General features: G+C 44.0%; 1 protein-coding gene, 1 non-coding gene and 1 pseudogene across 2 annotated transcripts; 1 reads left to right on the forward strand and 2 right to left on the reverse strand.

The window, feature by feature from the left end:
- Window positions 1-7,445: 7,445 nt before the first annotated feature.
- DPPA3 (developmental pluripotency associated 3) lies at window positions 7,446-12,664 on the forward strand. The gene is made up of 4 exons (XM_065922894.1): window positions 7,446-7,562; window positions 9,772-9,992; window positions 10,414-10,455; window positions 12,026-12,664. The coding sequence occupies exons 1-4, from the start codon at window positions 7,481-7,483 to the stop codon at window positions 12,158-12,160; spliced, it is 480 nt and encodes a 159-aa protein (XP_065778966.1). The 5' UTR covers window positions 7,446-7,480; the 3' UTR covers window positions 12,161-12,664.
- A 910-nt stretch (window positions 12,665-13,574) lies between these two features.
- Window positions 13,575-13,647, reverse strand: TRNAE-UUC (transfer RNA glutamic acid (anticodon UUC)). The gene has a single exon. It is a non-coding gene; the product is annotated as a tRNA-Glu (tRNA).
- Window positions 13,648-15,173: 1,526 nt separating this feature from the next.
- On the reverse strand, window positions 15,174-16,372 carry LOC136159979 (E3 ubiquitin-protein ligase RNF130 pseudogene; annotated as a pseudogene).
- Between the last annotated feature and the right edge of the window lie 4,096 nt (window positions 16,373-20,468).

Below are 20,468 nucleotides of genomic sequence, written 5' to 3' on the forward strand. Positions count from 1 at the left end.
CTTTCAAATTCCGCCCTTATTGAATGACCCACATCCAGCCAAATGCCCAGCCATGCACCATACATCTTGAGATCCCATCCTTGACTTTTCATCCTCTGTGCATTTCTCTAATTTAGGACTCTTCCTTGGTACTCATAGTTAATATAAACCCCACTCTTCTCAGATTTCCCTTGTATCGCCATGGATAAGAATCCTCCTGCTAATGGTTTTGACCCCTAGTCCAGGAAGACTCCACACGCCATGGAGCAACTAAGCCCGTGTGCCACAATCACTGAGCCTGCGCTCTAGAGCCCTCGAGCTGCAACCCCTGAGATTGTGTGCAGTAACTACTGAAGTCCACGAGCTCAGAGACCGTGCTCTGCAACAAGAGAAGCCAACACAATGAGGAACTTGTGCAAAGCAACAGAGACAAATAAATTAAAAAAAAAATTTTTTTTAAATCCCACTCTTCTGCAAGATTTGAATACCTACCCAACTACCTATCCCCCTATGCCACTACCAGCTAGGTTATCAAGGCAAGAAGGGTTATTATTATTGCAATAAGTTACACACAATTGGGCTTCCCTGATAGCTCAGTTAGTAAAGAATCAGCCTGTAATGCAGGAGATCTGGGTTCCATCCCCAGGTTAGGAAGATCCCCTGGAGAAGGGAAAGGCTACCCACTCCAGTATTCTGGCCTAGAGAATTCCATGGACTGTACAGTCCATGGGGTTTCAATGAGTTGGACACAACTGAGTGACTTTCACACACACACATACACACACACACACAATTACTGGACTAATAAAACATGATATTAATCCAGAAAAGTTATAGGCTGTTTGAACCCAGGCACATGCTCACAGCATGGAAGTTTCTGACAGGATCAACTATCAAGGCCCACTTGACATGGCCCACAGGTCTCAATGGACACTTCACTTTACAATGAACCAAATAGCTGCTGGGCTTCCCTGGTGGCTCATAATGGTAAAGAATCTGCCTTTAGTGCAGGAGACTCAGGTTCCATCCCTGAGGCAGAAAGATCCCCTGGAGAAGGAAATGGCTACCTGTCCCAGTATTCTTGCCTGGAGAATTCCATGGACAAAGAAGCTTGGTAGGTTACAGTCCATGAGGTTGAAAAGAGTGAGTGACACGACTGAATGACTAACACTTTTTTCAAATAGCTGCTAATCATATATGTAATATATTAATTTTGAGACTGGGTTATTTCATGTCCTTTCAGTCCTTAGAGGTGGAAGATCAGAGGAAAAGCAAAGCTTGGTCTCTGAATTTCCTTTTTAAACAACAGAGACTGAGGCAGAATGTCATTTGAACAACTCGTACAGGGGCACGTGGCACTGCTCCGAACTCTGGCCAGGTTTTCTGAGCTGACTTAGAGTCCTCCTTGGTTAATATCCCCAAGTATTATGCAGTGTAACACCTCCAAGTTCTATTTTCACCTCCCTTTTCCAAACAACTTCTATTTCAAATTCCTAATGTTCTATTTCAATGTATTGACATTAGAGAACTTCCCTGGTGGTCCAATGGTTAAGAATCTGCGCTCCAGTGCAGGGGACCCAGGTTCAATCCCTGGGTCAGGAAGATACCCTGAAGAAGAGCATGGCAATTCACTCCAGTATTCTTGCCTGGGAGAATCCCAAGGACAGAGGACCCCGAGGGGCTACAGTTCATGGAGCCACAAAGAGCGGACATGACTGAGGGACTAACACCCACACGTTCTTTTTTACATTCTCTTCCATTATAGGTTATTATGGGAAATTCCTTGGCTGTCCAGTGGTTAAGACTCTGTTCTTCCAATGCAGTGGATTCAGGTTCTGTCCCTGGTTGGAGAACTAAGATCCCACATGATGAACATCTTGGCCAAAAATATTAAAAACAAAATAAAACCATTACAGATTATTACAAGATACTAAGTAGAAGTCAAGATACCAAGTTGCCTGTGGTATACAGTATATCCTTGCTAGTTATCTATCTTATACATAATAGTGTGTATCTTAGTCCGAAACCCCTAATTTATACCCTTTGGGAGTACTGGTTCTTCATTCTGAAATTTCAAGAAATAAGGTGCATCCAGGGAAATGCTATGACAAACCTAGACAGCATATGAAAAAGCAGATCCATTACTTTGCCTACAAAAATGCATTTAGGCAAAGCTATGGTTTTTGCCAGTAGTCATGTACGGATGTGAGAGCTGGACATTAAAAACTGCTGAACACCAAAGAATTGATGCTTTTGAACTGTAGTGCTGCAGAAGACTCTTGGGAATCCCTTGGACTGCAAAGTGATCAAACCAGTCAATCCTAAAGAAAATCAACCCTGAATATTCATTGGAAGGATTGGTGCTGAAGCTAAAGCTCCAATACTTTGGCCACCTGATGAGAACAGTGGACTCATTGGAAAAGACCCTAAGGCCAAGAAAGATTGAAGGCATGAATAGAAGAGGACTTCAGAGGTTGGATGGCATCACCGACTCAATGGGCAAGAGTTTGAGCAAACTCTGGGAGATAGTGAAGGACAGGGAATCCTGGTATGCTGCAGTCGACGGTGTCACAGAGTCGGTCAGGACTGAGCAACTAAACAACAAGGGAAAGGCAGGCGCATGTGGGCATAGGAGTCTAGCAGGGGCAAAGTGAGTGGCATTCCTGGGCCGCAGCACCGTGGTTCTCCTGTCATCGGGGTCCTCCAAGGTCCCGTAGGTACCTGGTGCCCACCTTGGAGCCCCAACCTGCCCCAGGGCCTCAGCGGCCTGGATCCAGGGTGGATGCCTTGTAAGACTGGTGGGAACAGGCTTCGCTACACGAAGCACCAGTGGAGAGGGAGAAAGGGCCCACAGAGGGCATAGGGACCAGGTGGGACAATGGGGGCGAGGAACACTGATGGAGGGAGGCAGGGGGAAAACATGGGGTGGGGCCAGGTGCCACTGCAGAGAGTGCAGTAATTTATTAACTAGGTGGCGCTAGTGAAAACAGTGAGAGACTGTATTTTCTTGGGCTCCAAAATTAGGGCAGATGGTGACTGCAGCCATGAAAGTAAAAGATGCTTACTCCTTGGAAGAAAAGCTATGACAAACCTAGACAGCATATTAAAAAGCAGAGACATTACTTTGCCAACAAAGGTCTGTCTAGTCAAAGCTATAGTTTTTCCAGTAGTCATGTATGGATGTGAGAGTTGGACCATAAAGAACACTGAGAGATGAAGAATTGATGCTTTTGAACTGTGGTGTTGGAGAAGACTCTTGAGAGTTCCCTGGACAGCAAGATCAAACCAGTCAATCATTGGAAGGGTTGTCACTGAAGTTGAAGCTCTAATACTGTGGCTACCTGATTCGAAAAGCCGACTCCTTAGAAAAGACCCTGATGCTGTGAAAGATTGAAGGCAGGAGGAGAAGGGGAGGACAGAGGAAGAGATGGTTGAATGTCATCACCGACTCAATGGACATGAGTTTGAGCAAGCTCCGGGAGATGGCGAAAGACAGGAAAGCCTGGAGTGATGCAATCCATGGGGAGAGACACAACTGAAGGACGGAACTATAATTGAACTACAAGAACCCACTTGCCAATGCAAGAGATGCAGGAGACACGTGTTCATTCCCTGAGTCGGGAAGATCCCCTGGAGGAGAGAATGCAACCCACTCCAGCATTCTTGCCTGGAGAATCCCATGGACAGAGGAGCTTACAGGACTGCAGTCAATGGGTCGGCCAAGACTGAAGCAACTTCGCAGGCAGGACCTTTGTTTGGGAGTGTTTTCCCCAGCTGTGACCCTCCTCTCTCCCTTACTAAGCCACACCTCCCTTTGGAATACTTTTCTCTACCCCACCCTGTATTTTGGATCCACCATTTGTTGTCTGTTCCCTGAGGGCAAAATGGTTCTTTTGCCTGTGGCTCTCTACTCCTCCAGAAACCAGGCTACACAGTTAAGTGGGGGAAAAAAAAATCATTCAACAGTAGAAAAAAGGTGGGCCTAATAGATAAGAGAGAAAGTGGAGCCAAGATTCTGATTCATCAGTTTCCATCCTCCCAGCTGGTTAGGATTTTTAAAAAGTACTGTCCAGGATCTTTACCCCTCCTCCAGCCTCTGGCAGATTAAGCCTTTTCAGGGTTAAACATTTCTAAAGGATAAATTTGGTTAGAAAGTCATTCTCAAAAAAAAAGAAAGAAAAAGAAAGTCATTCTTATAGAGGTTAGTGAGAACTTCAGACAACTTCTAAATTTAGCTGAAGTTTTAAACTTGTATTTTAGGACTTCCCTGGTGATCCAGTGGCTAAGACTCCCAATGCAGAGTGCTGGGTTCCATCCCTGGTCAGGGAACTAGATCCCACATGCAGCAACTGAGCACTAAGCATTCACAAACTGCAACTAAGACCTGTGCAGCCAAATGAATAAATAAAAGATATTCTAAAATAAATAAATATACTTGTATTTTGTTCTTTTCTCCCATCCCTGACTTTTCTTTTTTGCCGCACCAAGCCTGATCTTAGTTCCTACACCGGGAACCAAACCAGTGCCTCTGCAGTAGAAGTGCAGAATCTTAACTACTAATTTGTGTGCTCAGTCACTAAGTCCTGTCCGACTCTTGGTGACCCCATGGACTGTAGCCCGCCAGGCACCTCAGTCCATGGGATTCTCCAGGCAAGAACACTGGAGTGAGTTGCCAAGACCTCCTCCAGGGGATCTTCCCGATTCAGGGATTGAACCTGGGTCTTCTGCAGCTCTTGCATTGCAGGCGGATTCTTTAATTTCACATTTGCTCGAGTGTGAACAAATATTTATTATTTCAGCTAATAACTTGGCTGAAAATAGGATTCTGTGTTGGAAATCATTTTCCTTCAGAATTTGAAAGATATGGTTCTATTATCTTCTAGCATCTGGTGTTGTTGAAGGATCTGAAGCCATCATATTTCCTGATCTTAAAATCTCACTTTTTAACATTTTCTCTTCTATCAGCATTTTACATCTGCTTGTGGTTTTGCTTTACTTACTAAAGCTTTGAATTATCTTCAAACCCTTCCCTTCATGTTTCGGATATCAAACTTCTAAATTCCAGATGATTATTTTATTTTATTTTGCCCTCTTGAATTTTCCTTTATTAAAGGAGCATCTTGTTTGTTTCAAAATATTATGTCTTCCTAGGGAAAAAAAAAAGGTATAATATGATTTTTTTTATCTGTGGAGAAATCAGTGGTAGTTTTCATTATGAGTTCTTTTATAGTCTTTTTTCTAGTTGCTTCATTTCATTTGGCTTTTTATCTCATCTATCATACTATAAAGATGTTAACTAATAAAAGGCAGCTAAAGGGGTATTACAATTTTTACAAATTTTTATCCAGTCTTTGTATGCATATTTAAGATGTGCATTTTCTGAATTCTCCTATCAGTATTTTTATCTTCTGTTGCTTGGGACTCAATTTCTGTCAAGTTTCAAAAAGCAAAACTCCACCATCATCTATGTCCCATACTTCTCTCCAGCCCTGGTTCTCCCAACTGGTTTTTTAACTTTTTATTTCATGCTGGAGTATAGTCAATTAACGATGTTGTGACAGTTCCAGGGGGACAGCAGAGCGACTCAGCCACGCATGTATATGTGTCCATTCTCCCCGAAACTCCCTCCCATCCAGGCTGCTACATAACACAGAGCGAGTCCCCTGTGCTATATAGGAGGTCCTTGTTGGTTATCCATTTCTAAGTATAGCAATGTCTCAACTTTCTGGGAAAGGTTGAGGGCAGGAGGAGAAGGGGGTGGCAGAGGATAAGCTGGACATGAGTTTGAGCAAAGTCTGGGAGATAGTGAAGGACAGGGAAGCCTGGGGTGCTGCAGTCCGCGGGGGTCACAGAGAACCAGACACAACTTATGGACTGAACAACAACACCTTTCTCTTAAACTTGGATTTCTTGAGTGAGCACCTATGTAGGCCCTTTTTCATCAACTCATGTCTTAATCTTAAGACTCCTGCAATCTGATTTTTGCCCTCACTTTTTCAAGGGCTCTCTGAGACCGCTGTAGGAGCGGTCACCTGTCCCAGAGGGGATACAGCTGAGAGCAGAACCACAGGAGTAGAACTCGCCCTTGGGAGCACGGAGAAGCCACTACCATTTGAGCACAGATGGAATCACGTGGGGAGGGGCATGCTTGTTAAAACAAGAACTGCTGGGCCCCAAGGGCTTCCCCAGTGGTGCTAGTGGTAAAGAACGTGCCTGCCAATGCAGGAGACATAAGAGACCCTGGCTCGATCCTTGGATCAGGAAGACCTGGAGAAGGGAATGGCAACCCACTCCAGTATGCTTGCCTGGAGCATCCCATGGACAGAGGAGCCTGGTGGGCTACAGTTGCACAGAGGGGTCGCAGAGTCGGACAGGACTGAGGCAATTTAGCACGCACGCACACTGGGCCCGTCTTTGATTCAGTCGGTCTGGGTTGGAGCTCAACCATTTCTAATCATAACTAACAAGTCACCAGGTGCTTCTGATGTTGCCTGTCTACAGGGCACGCCTTTGAGAACCATTTAAACAAAGTGTTGTGACCTGACACCCATCTATGGCTACTCCTACAAATGCAGTCATTGACCCAAACGACAGCTTATGCTTTTTGCTAAAGACAAACAAGACTGCTTTTGGTATTTCTTCATAGTTTCCTGCTATGTGGGGATGGGGAGGTTGAATACTGAAGAGGAGATGAATAACCAAACAGTAGGGCAGCCGGGGATCTTCTATCCCGCAGTCAGCAATTAATGTTAGGGCCCTTTGCCAGAATTCAATACAAATTTATTTTGGGGGGTGGAGGGTAGCAATTTATAAATTTAATTTCAGCTGCTCTGGAAATCAAAAAGAGGCAATGGAATTGATAGTCTAAAAAAGAAATTAAAATTACAGATCCAAAATACACATTCATAAAATATCAACCTATTTCACACTGCTTCTAACAGACCCTTTTTTCCTATTTTCCCTTACTAGCATCCAAAAGTTTCAGATGAGTCAGGCAAAGAAAACTTGCTGTTAATTGGGAGTTAATTTACAGTCAGAGGGAAACTGCCGTCTCCTCCTTGAACTTCAGCACTTTAAGCCCAGTTCACAAACCAGCAGCCATCTTTACAAGCAGAGTTTGAAAAAAATGGATTTTTCAGGCAACCTCAGGAAGACACAACCACAGAGGCGCCTTATAAAATTTCCACCCTACTTGACAGAAAGCATTATTACCGTCTCCTATTAGTCCCCTAATAGGACTACGCCCATTCACCTTATCCTTTTACTCATTGGTTATTTACATTAAAATAGGCTGGCTGATTGGCTTATCTGTCTTTTTTAAGAGGAAACGGAAAGTATACTGTTACTCTCTCACTGTGGCGCGTCAGCCTGAGTTTTTTTTCCCCCCTTTCTTAGCTCTATAGTTCCTCCAGGCTTCTTTGGAGCAGTTTGGGCCTACAGCATCACCTTCCACTGGCACCCAAAGGTCAAGGAGGAGCTTCAAGCTGTGACTAGACTTCCGATGGATTCATCAGAGGATAACCCAACCTGGACCCTAGAGTCTCTTAAAACATCCATCGAGGATGCTTCCCAGGCAATGCAGGGTGAGCTGGGGAGAGAGGGGGCTGGTTAGGGAAGGTTAAGAGCCTATCTTTCTTTCTGTTTTACTGATTTTAGTCTTTTACAGAGAAATGCAGTTAAGTAAATCTTCTTGGAGGAGAGGATGGCCAGGGAGTGTAGAGCCCTCCTATTAAAAAAAAAAAACAAAACATGCCAGATTAAGAGGAGAAAAGTGGTAACTGTATTGTTTGCTTTCTATGCTCAGGAATCTGTCAATCTTCTAAGGACATCTGAAAATGAAGTCAGAGTTCTCCTAGACCAGGGCGAATAGCATCTTATGAGATCAGTACCTTAAAACAAAAATTTTTTTTTTAAATTTTATTTAGTTGCACCAAGTCTTTAGCTGTGACAAGTAGGCTCTAGTTCCCTGATCAGAGATGGAACCTGGGCCCCCTGCATTTGGAGCACAGAGTCTTATCCACTGGACCACCAGAGACGTCCCAGTGATTAGTATTTTCACCAGCATTATATTCCTATCACGAGTTTTAAAAATCTCTCCTTGGAGCCTCACAGGATCCCAGTGTGGGAGCCTCCCAGACCCTCTCACTGGATTTGAACTTTTCTCACCCTGACGGTGGCTCAGAGGGTAAAGCCTCTGCCTGCAATATGGGAGGCCCAAGTTTGATCCCTAGGTCTTGAAGATCCCCTGGAGAAGGAAATAGCAACTCACTCCAGTATTCTTGCCTGGAAAATCCCATGGACAGAGGAGCCTGGTAGGCTACAGTCCATGGGGTCGCAAGGATTTGGACACGACTGAGCGACTTCACTTTCTTTCACTTTACCCTGACTTCCGATGGGGATGGGTGGTGTAGGATAGTGGTGTGCAGATGACTTTGGAGTCAACCAACACCCTCTGGGCAGCCAGGAAGCTGGGTGGATCCTGCTGGCATCTATTCTACCCTCTACCTCCCCTGCATCTTGAAATCAGTATATACAAAGGGGAAAAAAGTTAATGAAGCTAATATCTATATAATTAATATAGTCAGCCTCTCTCTTTTCTCGAATTTCCCTTAGTACCTGACAATTTCACAACCAGGATCTTAATTTCCATTTGCACAAGTCCATGTAAGTTGAATGGATCCTGACTCTTTAATATAGTTTCAAATTATTTTACATTTATTTTTGATTGCTGCACTCAGGCTTTCTCTAGTTGTGGTAAGTGGGGGCAATTCTCTACTTGTGGTGTGTGGACTTCTCATTACAGTGGCTTCTCTAGAGCACAGGCCTCTAGTTACATTTGCTTCGGTAGTTGTGGTACAGAGGTTTAGGTGCTCTGTGGCATGTGGGATCTTCCTGGCCTAGGGATTGAACCTGTGTCCCCAAGACTGGTAGCCAAATTTTTGGTAGCCACTGTACCACCAGAGAACTTTCAAGAGTGAGTGTTTAACAGCATAAAGCCTGGTATAACTGGAATAGGTAATAGCCCCTTTGACTTACTAGTTCTTAAGGATGGAGAGAGATTATCACTTTTGGGGATTCTTTGTCTATTGCATAGGTGTGGGATTGCACAGAGTCAGACACGAATGAAGTGACTTAGCAGCAGCAGCAGCAGCTATAATGCTGAATTGTTGAAACTTGTCACACTGAAACATTTTGACTTGCACTAATATTATGTCTCTACATTTGTATTAAAAATCATTCACACAAATGAAAATAGAAAAACTGTCAATATCTGATTTTAGCTCCATGTTTTTCCAATTGGAATCATACTTAGGTACCTTCAATGCAGGAGAAGCAAGAGATGCAGGTTCGATCCCTGGATCAGGAAGATATTCTCAAATAGGAAATGGCAACCAACTCCAGTATTCTTGCCTGGAAAATTCCATGGACAGAGGATCCCATGGGGCCCACAGTCCATGGAGCTGCAAAGAGTCAAATATGACTGAGCACATACATAAATTACATACACACATATGACCCCATGGGAAAACAAAACACTCAGAACTACTCATAACAGCATGAAAACAAGTTTTGAGAAGAAAGTGTTTCCCATTGTGGTGGATTCCACCAGGCTTAAGGGCATGCACGTGCTAGTTAACCACCCATGGTATCCAGGGTCTGTCTTCACTCTGAGCAACTTCTCATTGTCCACTGTTGTGAGCTGCTTAAGAGCAGACCTAGTTTGGGTGAGAGCTAAGTGGCTTCTGGATATTGCAATTTGCCCTAATCAATCTTAATTTCTTTTTCTTTCAGTTGCCACTCAACTCTCTGAAATGTTAGCAACGAACCTCGGTAACTTGACTCTCAAGTTGCCGTATCTACCAGAATACCCATCTCAACCAACCGGGCAGTCACTTAGTGAGAAAACACCAAATAGGCGGAGAGGGGTGAGAACAGTGTTGAGTGAGCGGAGATACAGGATGAGAAAGCTGATTGAATCTCTCAGACTTCGCTATGCCAATGGAATTCCTTGTGTGAGTTCTGGGTAGGCAGCACTGAGCCACTCTAGGGAGGGAAAAAAGGGCACTCACAAATATCAAGATGTAAATATTGGCGGGAGGGTGGTGGTGGGGGCTGGTGGTGGTGGTGGTGGTGGTGGTGGTGGAATTACCTGGTGGTCCAGTGGTTAGGACTCCCAGGGGTTCGAACTCTACTGCAAGAGGCACAGGTTCTATCCCAGGGGGGACCTTAAAGCCCTGGGGTTCAGCCACAAAAAAATAATATAAATATTGATGAGCAGCAGCAGTCACTTATCCACTGTACTCATGAGTGCAGGTGTGAAAGACACTTAGGGTTTTAAGAATCTCTGACTCCTCTTAGGTTAGATGTGTGGCACTAGTAATCTGAATTTTGCTTGATAGCTTGTAATATATGTCTTTTTTTCTTCCCACAAAGTCTGACTCTCAAAGAGAACTACAGCAGCAGAAGGACACTGAGGTAAGTAGAAATTCTTACTATACAGTTGGGTGGACATCTGGTTTGCAGGGGAGGAAGAGTGGCAAATTGGCTTGGATTATCTCACTCTTCAGAAACTCTGGGTCAATCCATTCATATTTATGTTTTTAAAAATATATGCATGTATGCTAAGTTACTTCAGTCGTGTCCAACTCTTTGAGACCCCACGGACTGTAGCCCACCAGGCTCCTCTGTCCATGGGATTCTCCAGGCAAGAATACTGGAGTGAGTTGCCATGCCCTCCTCCAGGGGATCTTCCTGAAAACCAGGGATTGAACCCTAACCTGCATCTTTTATGTCTCCTGCATTGGCAGGTGGTTCTTTACCACTGGCACCACCTGGGAAGCCCTATATATCTATATCTATACTACTTTTTATGTATATTTAGAGCAGTTTTAGGTCTCTAGCACAATTGAGCAGAAATTTACTTAACTGACCCCATACATTCTCAGCCCCCTCGCGGTCAACATCTACTTGTTGTGGTGTTGCAGTTGTGAACCTACATTGTTGTTGTTTAGTCACTCAGTCGTGTCTGATTCTTTTGCAACCCCATGGACAGTAGTTTGCCAGGCTCCTCTGTCCTTGGAATTTCCCAGGCAAGAATACTGGAGTGGGTTGCTACCCCCTTCTCAAAAGGGTCTTCCCAACCCAGGGACTGAACCCAGGTCTCCCACATTGCAGGCAGATTCTTTAGCACTGAGCCACCTGGGGTGTTGCATGGTGAACAGACACTGACACATTATAATCATCACCTAAAGTCTATGGTTTCCATTCAGCTTCACTCTTGGTGTCACAGGTGCTTATGCTTTTTAACCTGCTGTCACAAACATGATGTTCTGTACCAGGTAGGAAGAGGGTGAACACCTACGCACAGAGTGTCCAGCGAATGGTTGAGTATCTCATATTTAAGACATTCAGAGAACTGAATTCAATTCTTGAATTTGACCTGATTTTGATTCCTGGGTTGGGAAGATCCCCTGGAGAAGGGAATGGCAACCTACTCTAGTATTCTTGCCTAGAGAATCCCATGGACAGAGGAGCTTGACTGGTTATAGTCCATGGGGTCACAAAGAGTTAGACATGACTGATACAGTTCATAGTACTTCAGAGAACTGAAGCATATGTATTCCTATACACACACACACACACACACACACACACACATATACATATTCCTTTTTAAAATTAAAGTATGGTTGATACATAATATTAAAAAGTTAACAGGTGTAAGACAGTGACTCACAATTAAAAGTTCTATTCCATTTATCTTTATAAAATATTGGCTCTGTTTCCTGAGTTGTACAAGAATATATTTATTGACAATCAATGGCCATTACGAAATGAAAATCTAGCATTCTTTTGGCAGCCATCCATTTCAGTTTGTTTTTTCCCCCAAAGTTTTTTGGTTTTGACCTTTTCTAAGTGTTCTGTATTCCAAAGGTTGTTCTAATAGCCAATATTACATTTGTGGTTTGTTAATATCACTTGGGTGTAGAAGTAATTTATTATTTCAAATTATTAACCAGTTAATCTGTCTCATTCTTTTTTCCAGATTCGATCAAGAATGCGAAGATTCCAGTGTACCTGTAGTTATTGCCAGTTTAAGAGAAATCCTTCTGATGATAATTATGAGAATTATTACAACACAACATACAGTAATTATGCCATGGAATCAAATGAGTCATAAACCTTATTCTTGTACTGTTTTCTTGCTGGTAATTTTAGGATCATTATGAAGCAGCTTGGGAAAGATTGTACCAATATTTTGATAATGTATATTGTAAGTTTGTCTTTTTTACTTGCATCTCTTTTCCACCTTAATACAGTTAACTTATGAGGAATCTATATGTAGCTTGGATTTGAGATGATTTGAATATACACTAGTTCCACTTTAATCTGACACCAAGAAGTACTGCTTAAGTCTCAGGTATTGCCTGTTTCTTAAACCTGAAGTTCGCTATAAGATGAAACTCAACATCAAGAATTTGAAACAAATTAACTTGGAAAGAAATGTAAAGATAACATTGGCTGGCTTGGCCAGAGCCTTATTAGTGTGTTAAATAGTAGTAAAAATTTTTGATGTGCTGTTTCAGTTTTCAGTAGTGAATAGATGTGTTTATAGAAGATCTTAATAAAACTTTAGACTTATTTGAGTAACTTTAAGAAAAATCCTTGTTCTTATTTTAGACTTGTTTTTGCTAGCTATGTATTAAACAAATAATACTTATTACCCCATCACGTTCTCAGGATATAAATATATCTGGTATTCTAATTTTTTTCCTTTTTTTGGCATTCTAATATTTTGTGATACTGTCATGTTGGGAAGAAAGTTTACACATTTGAGTTAAGGTTACAAAACAGGTGGATACATAAAAACAGGTGTTTGTACATAGTATCCTCTTGGAAGAAGTTAACCAGTTGGTGCTGTAAAAAGATATTAAAGAATTAGGGGTGCTTCCCTGGTGGTTCAGTGGTAAAGAATCCACCTGCCAATGCAGATGAACAATGTACATGGGTTTGATTCCTGGTTCGGGAAGATCCTACATACCTTGGAGCAACTAAAGCCTGTGTGGCATACTATGGACCCTGTGCTCTAGAGCCCGGGAACCACAATTACTAGAGCCCGCACCCTAGAGCCCATGTTCTGAAACAAGAGAGGCCACCACCATGAGAAGCATGTACACAGGAACTAGAGAGTAGCTCCCATCAGACGGCCAAAGTATTGGAGTTTCAGCTTCAGCAGCAGTCTTCTCAGTGAATACCCAGGGATGATTTCCTTTAGGATTGACTGGTTGGATGTCTTTACAGTCCAAGGACCTCTCCAGAGTCTTCCCCATCACCACAATCCTCTAATTTAGTCCATCTCTGAAGTACCTAGGCAACAGTATTTGATGCACATTTCCTGAGTTATTTTGCAGATGTAAAAGAACCTCGCACCAAATGAAAGATGTTACTACTGGATGACCAGAGTAACACAGAAGCACAGAGCCCCGGGGACCCTGGAGCCTGATTATGTTAATCCCTGTAACACTGCCTGGGACCCCTCTCCTTCACCTGGCATTTTTTTTCCAAACCGCACCTCCTTGCTTATGGAATCTTAGTTCCCTGACTGAGGATTGAACCCAGGTCCTCCACAATGAAAGTGTAGAGTCTTAACCACTGGACCGCCAGGGATCTCCCTCACCTGGCTTCTAGAAATGCTCAGGGCTCCACTGGTTGCTCAGTGGTAAAGAATCTGCCTGCCAATGCAGAAGACTCGGGTTTGATTCTTGGTCCAGGAAGATCCCAGATGCCTCAGAGCAAATAAGCCTGTGGGCCACAGCTACTGAGCCTGGGCCCTGAACTGCCAACTACTGAAAAGTGCAAGTGTTTGCTCAGTTGTGTCTGACTCTTTGGGACTCAATGGGCTGTAGCCCTTTAGGCTCCTCTGTCCATGGGATTCTCCAGGTAAGAATACTGGAGTGGGTTACCATTCCCTTCTCCAGGGGATCTTCCTGACCCAGGGATCGAACCCAGGTCTTCTACATTGTAGACAGATTACCATCTGAGCCACCAGGGAAGGCCTTAACTACTGAGGCCGAAAGCTCTAGAGCCTGTGCTCCACAACAAAAGAAGTCCGAGCACTGTAATGATGGACAGACTGTGCTCTCTGTAACTAGAGAAAAACCCTCGCAGCAATGAAGATCCAGCACAGAGAAAAATAAAAATATTTTTAAAAAATCTGTTTCTTCTGCTCAGGGATTTTTAGACCATAAGCCACACATATCCTTGTCTGATCCTGTAAGAAACATTTTCTGCTCAAAAGCCAATGTTCAGAGTGTGAGTTTAGCTAGGCATATGGGATGGGAAGGATGGGATTCTAATTCTTTTTCAACACTGATAAATAATATAAAGAAGAGCTGTCTTTGAACCTCTTCAGCATCTAGGGAAAATCTTCCCCAAAGGTTAACACCAAATTTTCCAAATTTTCTCAGAAAGGCAGTGGTTCAGAGAACTTACCTACTTATTAATAGTGTCAGGTTGGTGAGCAGAAACAGGCATTTTTTTTTTCCATTTATTTTTATTAGTTGGAGGCTAATTACAATACTGTAGTGGTTTTTGTCATATATTGACATGAATCAGCCATGGATTTACATGTATTCCCCATCCCGATCCCCCCTCCCACCTCCCTCTCCACCCGATCCCTCTGGGTCTTCCCAGTGCACCAGGCCGGAGCACTTGTCTCATGCATCCCACCTGGACTGGTGATCTGTTTCACCATAGATAATATACATGTTTCGATGCTCTTCTCTCGAAACATCCCACCCTCGCCTTCTCCCACAGAGTCCAAAAGTCTGTTCTGTACATCTGAGACACAGGCATTTTTGAGTATCTTTTTCTTCCCTTATCTTTCTTTTATTAGAGAAGACAGTGTAACTGGAGAAGAGCCTAACAATATGCTCCCTGGTCATACACTTGCTCTCCCAGACCACTTTCCATGCCCAATAGGAGCTGTATAAATGAATGGGCTGATTGTCTGATGAGCCATGATTTATTTAGAAGATTCTACTTAGGCGAGCTGACCTTCAGCTCCTGAAAAGGAGCCTTGGAGAGCTTGTCTGTGGCTTGAAAGCCAAAGAATTATAACCCCTAGTGCACACAGAGGTTTTTCTATGTTTGAAAGTTCTAAAAAAGACACAGCACTTTGTTACAATTAGACAAATCTAATGAAAGATTTTATTTTATTTTTCCAGAACTTCAGAAAAGTCCTTTATTCCTATTAACAATACTTTGGGATACAGAAATACTTGGGGATATGTGGAAGTATAGAATATAAAAGGGAACAAAACCAGTAACACTGAAACACAATGCCTTCCCACTCTCCTACTTCCCAACACACTGTAAGCGAGAGTGATCAGAACAATGGCTGGGGGTGGGGTGAGGTGTCTACATTGAAGGCGAGTTGTTTTCACAGCTCTGCAGCCTCTTGGTGCCCTGCAAGCACGCGCAGGGCAGAATCCGGACAACATCATTCTGTTTATAGCTTTCTATGCAGACTGCACAATGATCGAAGTCTGGGTCTGTTTCCTTATCACCCCTTTTCACTGTTCTGGTTGTCAATTTGCTGATGGCTTTCTTGGCTGCATCTCCAAGACGACGCTGGTTCCTGTCCCGGGCATTTATGTACCTGATCGTCTGAATGAAGCAGAATATAAGCAAGGCTGAAGAAATAATCATCAAAGCAATAAAGGTTATTGACACGAAGACTAGAGAACCACGGCTGAAGTTCTTTGGCGGCATTCGAGTTCCAACAGCTATTGTCATTTGTACAGAGATGTTTTTCTCCAGATATCTCAAAATATCTTTACCTCTCAATTCTGTAATCATGACCGCAATAATATCTCCAGTGCCTGGATGAGTCATAGTGACTGGCTCCTCTTTGGATTTATTATTGTAGATGACGACAGCAACTGCATTGTGGAAAGCAGCCCGTGATATCTTCTCTTTAAAGGTGCAATTTCCCCTCTGCAGCAAGGCAATCCACTGTTTGATGTTAGGAGGGACAAAGAACCGTGTTTGAGGATCACAGCCCAGATGATCAGCAACTCCATGGATAGGCAGCGGCGCCAGAACCTGGCCGCGGACCTCGGCCTTGGGCGAGTCGAGTCCGTAGCGCCCGCGGTCGATGCGGAATGTAAGCGGGGCGCCGCGGCCGGGCTCCTGCACCGTCACGTTGATAAGCGCGGTGTAGTACTCCTGGCTCGCCTTGTCCGCCCGCGCCGGCCACAGGCTGCAGGTCAGCAGAGCGAACGCGGCGAGCCGGGCCGGCCCCGCCGGCGCCGAGCCGCTCATCGTCCCTCCGGCCGCTGCCGTCGTGGACCGACCGGGCTCCCGGGCCGGCGCCGAGGGGAGGGGCGGGCGCGGTCGGCCCTGCAGCTGGAGCGCACGCGCGCGGCCTGCGCGGGGCGGCACGAGCGCAACCCTCCTCGGCGCCGCGGCCCCGCCGCTCGCCAGCCTCAGAGCCACGGCCCGCCCGCAGGGACGCGCCCACGGGCGCTTGGGCGAGGACGGCGGGTCAGGGCTCGCGCGGTCGTCTCCTCTGGGTCCCTCCAGGGCCGTGTCGGCGGGCCCACTCCAGCCCCTGGCCCGGTCCCGCCTAGCGGGGGCGCCTCGTGAGGACGCACCCGGCGGGGAAGATGCGCCCGAAGGAAGGTCTCCGGAGCACCAACTCCTCAACGCCCAGCAGCCTAATGAAAGATTTTAAAGGTCCGGCACATTAGTGACGTTCTCTGAAATACCTTGGTCAGCTCCTCAAATTCTGGTGACAGTCGTTTGGTTCCTATCCTCCCTTCTCTCCACCTCCAAGCTGCCCCCACCCCTTAGTTACAAGCAGAGGACTGATGATGTATTTTCATACAGGCTGGTGGAAAGTGCATGGTGTTACAGATACTAGTAGCTTCTGTTTGAGGAATCACTACAATACTCCCTGAGATCATTTTATAGAGAGATGACCCCACTGATGACAATGAGCTATTTCCAATGGAAAAAGAAAACCTTGTAGTAGCTTCAGTCTAAGGTCTGAATGAGGAAAGGAGAGATTTAAAAAACAACAAAAGAACCCCACTACATTCACTGCTAAAAGTGCTTCATTTAGTTTCCTGAGAAAACGTCCTGCTTTAGGAATGGGAAGACACTGGGTTACCAGGCTCAGGGCAAAATAGAAGTGAAACCCTGAATACAACTGCTTAATCTTGCTTGACTCTGGGACAGTTGGAGGTGGGTGGTGCAACTTCTGTCAGCAGAAGTTATTGAACACACAGCATCCCTCACTTGGAAACTTCTGGGGCAAACTCTGGGCTCCACCCCCAACCAATAGGTCAGTGGAGCCCAGGGTCGACTTAAAAAAAAAAAAAAAAAAACCCACAAGGCGAGAACTGCAAGTTAAGTTCTATTTGGGGCAATATGAGGACTACAGCCTGGGAGACAACACCTCAGATAGCTCTGAGGAACTGCTCCGAAGAGATAGGAAAGTGAAAGGGAAGTCACTCAGTCGTGTCTGACTCTTTGTGACCCCATGGACTGCAGTATACCAGACTTCTCCATCCATGGGATTTTCCAGGCAAGAGTACTGGAGTGGGTTGCATTTCCTTCTCCAGGAGATCTTCCCATCCCAGGGATTGAACCCGGGTCTCCTGCATTGTAGGGAAACGCTTTTGCTGTCTGAGCCACCAGGGAAAAGCAACAGGAGGAAGGTCAATATATACATGATTTTGGTGAAGGGAGAGTTTGTGCAATCAAGCATGTATTTTTTGCAAAAGTTTTCTGCTAGTCACAGGATTTGTTGTCGCCATGAAGGATTTTAGTGCTTTTCTAGATATGAGGAGATAGAAGATTTGGGCTCGTAAAATCAGGTCCTGAAAATATCTATCTGAAGACCATTCATGCCAATTCCTGCCCACCCTCGAGGACAGAGAGCCTCATTTCTGCTCTCCACCCTGAACTCCTGTTTCAGACAGTGTTAATGATCAGCAGCTTTAGCATCACATGATTTAATCCTCATCGCGGTGGATGGCAAATGCCCACGGCAAGTGCCAATTTATAGCCGATACCAGACGTCAGTATTTTAATAAGCCCTCCAGGTGACTCTGACGGACTCTGAAGCTTGAGAGCTGCTTTGGATATGCCTGGCAGGGCCTCTGCAGTTTCTCTGAGGCTCCCATGATGCCTCTAAAAGGCATGTGGTCCTGCCAGTGTCATTTACATATGTTGAGAGGCAATGTCTGTTCCTTTTTTGTTTTTATTGTTTTAATTTTGAATTTATTTATGTTTTTTATGGAAAGATAGTTGCTTTACAGAATTGGGTTGGTTTCTGCCAAACATCAACATGAATCAACCATAGGAATGTCTGTTACTTTTTTAATAGGAAATTTTTTTACTTATGCCAGTCTAACAATTTCACCTCTAATGGCTCAAGAGAAACGCCTCCAGGGACATACATTAAGAGGGATGCCAGTTAATCATGGCCTCACTTCCCAAAGGGTGTCCCTGGTGACTCAGTAAAGAATCCACCTCAATGCGGGAGACCTGGGTTCCACCGCTGGGTGGGAAAGATCCCCTGGAGGAGAGCATGGCCACCTACTCTTGTATCCTTGCCTTGAGAATCCCCATGGACAGAGGAGCCTGGAGGGCTACAGTCCATGGGGTCGCAAAGAGTCAGACATGACTGAGCGACTAAGCACTTCCCAAAACCAACAACATAGAGATTCCCGGTCCTACTCTATTCCAGCGGCAGAACCCAGGAGGTTCAAGCCTGCTTTGACGGTCTTTTTTTTTTTTTTTTTCCCCAAATAAATGCTTCAGAACATTCTGTTAAAAGTATGGAGGCTAGGAGGGAGAGGCAACCCCTCTGTCTCACTGCCTTCCAAAGGACCCTCGTGAAAGGATTTAACAAGGCCTGATTTCCAAATCCAAGACCTCTAAAAGAGTCCTGTATTTTATATTATTACCTCCTCCCCTCTGCAAAGAGTGGGTAATTTGCCCACCCAGTCCTTCCTTGGATGTAACAGCCTTTTCTGTTTCCCTTTCCCTAAACAACCCTGATCCCCCATCACCCATGGTCTCCAGGGCTAGAGAGAATTTTTTTTTTTGAGAGAATGTTTTAAAATGTTAGAGGGACGGGGACTTCCCCTGTGGTCCAGTGGTTAAGGTTCTGCTTTCCCAATGCAGGGGACCCGGGTTCAATCCCTTGTCAGGGAACTAAGATCCCACACGCTGCAACTACTGAGCCACAACTGGGGAAGCCTGAACACAGCAAGGAAGACCCACCCCAGCCTCAATAAAGAAATAAAATAAAAGGCTGGAGGGGAAGAAGACCTTCACGGTAACTCATTTCACATGGTTAGAATTTTATTTATTTATATTTTCTTCGTTTTAAAAAATATTTCCCAAACTTTCTACAAGGAAATGAAATACATTTACTTAAAAGGGAATGCAAACTTTATGCTCGACACATCAGTTATAAGCTGGTAGGTGTAAATGCTACCACTCTTAAGAAATCTATACCCAGGAGGGGACCGGTTTTTTTTTGCTTCTGAGTGAAAGTATATTTAAAACCACACCATGTTCCTTCCACAATAAAAATAAAAATAGAAACGATGGAAACAAACCCGGCACATTCCATGTGATTGGGACAGGAGGAGTGAAACAGTGATTTATTGGTGTCCCTGGACTCACTGATTCCCATCAGTGTAATAGTTACTAAATCCTCCTGGGAATAAACTTTGAACTTTCACTTTTGTGATGATTCTGAAGATTTAGTGAGGAACACTGCAGAGACTGCACTGACTCAAAGAGAATACTTTGATACTAGGGTTAGAAATAGATTGAAGTCACAATAATGTGAATACACTTAGTGCTGCTGAACTGAACACTTAAAGTTAGTTATAGTTAAAATGGCAAATTTTATGTTATATTTTAAATCACAAACATAATTTTATAAAGAAAATTTTAAGGAAATTCAGGAAATGGAAAGCCAATAAAGAAAATCAACAGAGTTAGAAATTGGTTCTTTAAAAGAACTTATAAAATTGATGAAACTCCAGAAAATCTTTAAATATATATTCTTTTTAAAAAGATAAGGCACACAAAAAAATAAAATAAAAGATAAGGCACAAATTCAGCTTTTATGAATAAAAACACATAACAATTCCATTCATTTTGTAAGCTTAAAATTTATAAGAGAAGCTCACACAATAGGATGACTATTATCAAAAAGAAAAGATAACAAACGCTGGTGAGGATGCAGAGAAAAGGGACCATGGTACAGTGCTGGTGAGAATAAAAATTGGTACAGCCAGTATGGAAAACAGGTTGGGAGTTCCTCAAAAAATTAAAAATAGAGCTACCATGTAATCTAGTAATTGCACTTCTAGGTATATTCAAAAAAAATAAAATCAGTGTCTCCAAGAGCTATCTGTACCCCCATGTTCATTGCAGTATTACTCACAATAGCTAAG

Source organism: Muntiacus reevesi, chromosome 1 (assembly GCF_963930625.1).
Source record: "Muntiacus reevesi chromosome 1, mMunRee1.1, whole genome shotgun sequence".
Lineage (NCBI taxonomy): Eukaryota > Metazoa > Chordata > Mammalia > Artiodactyla > Cervidae > Muntiacus > Muntiacus reevesi.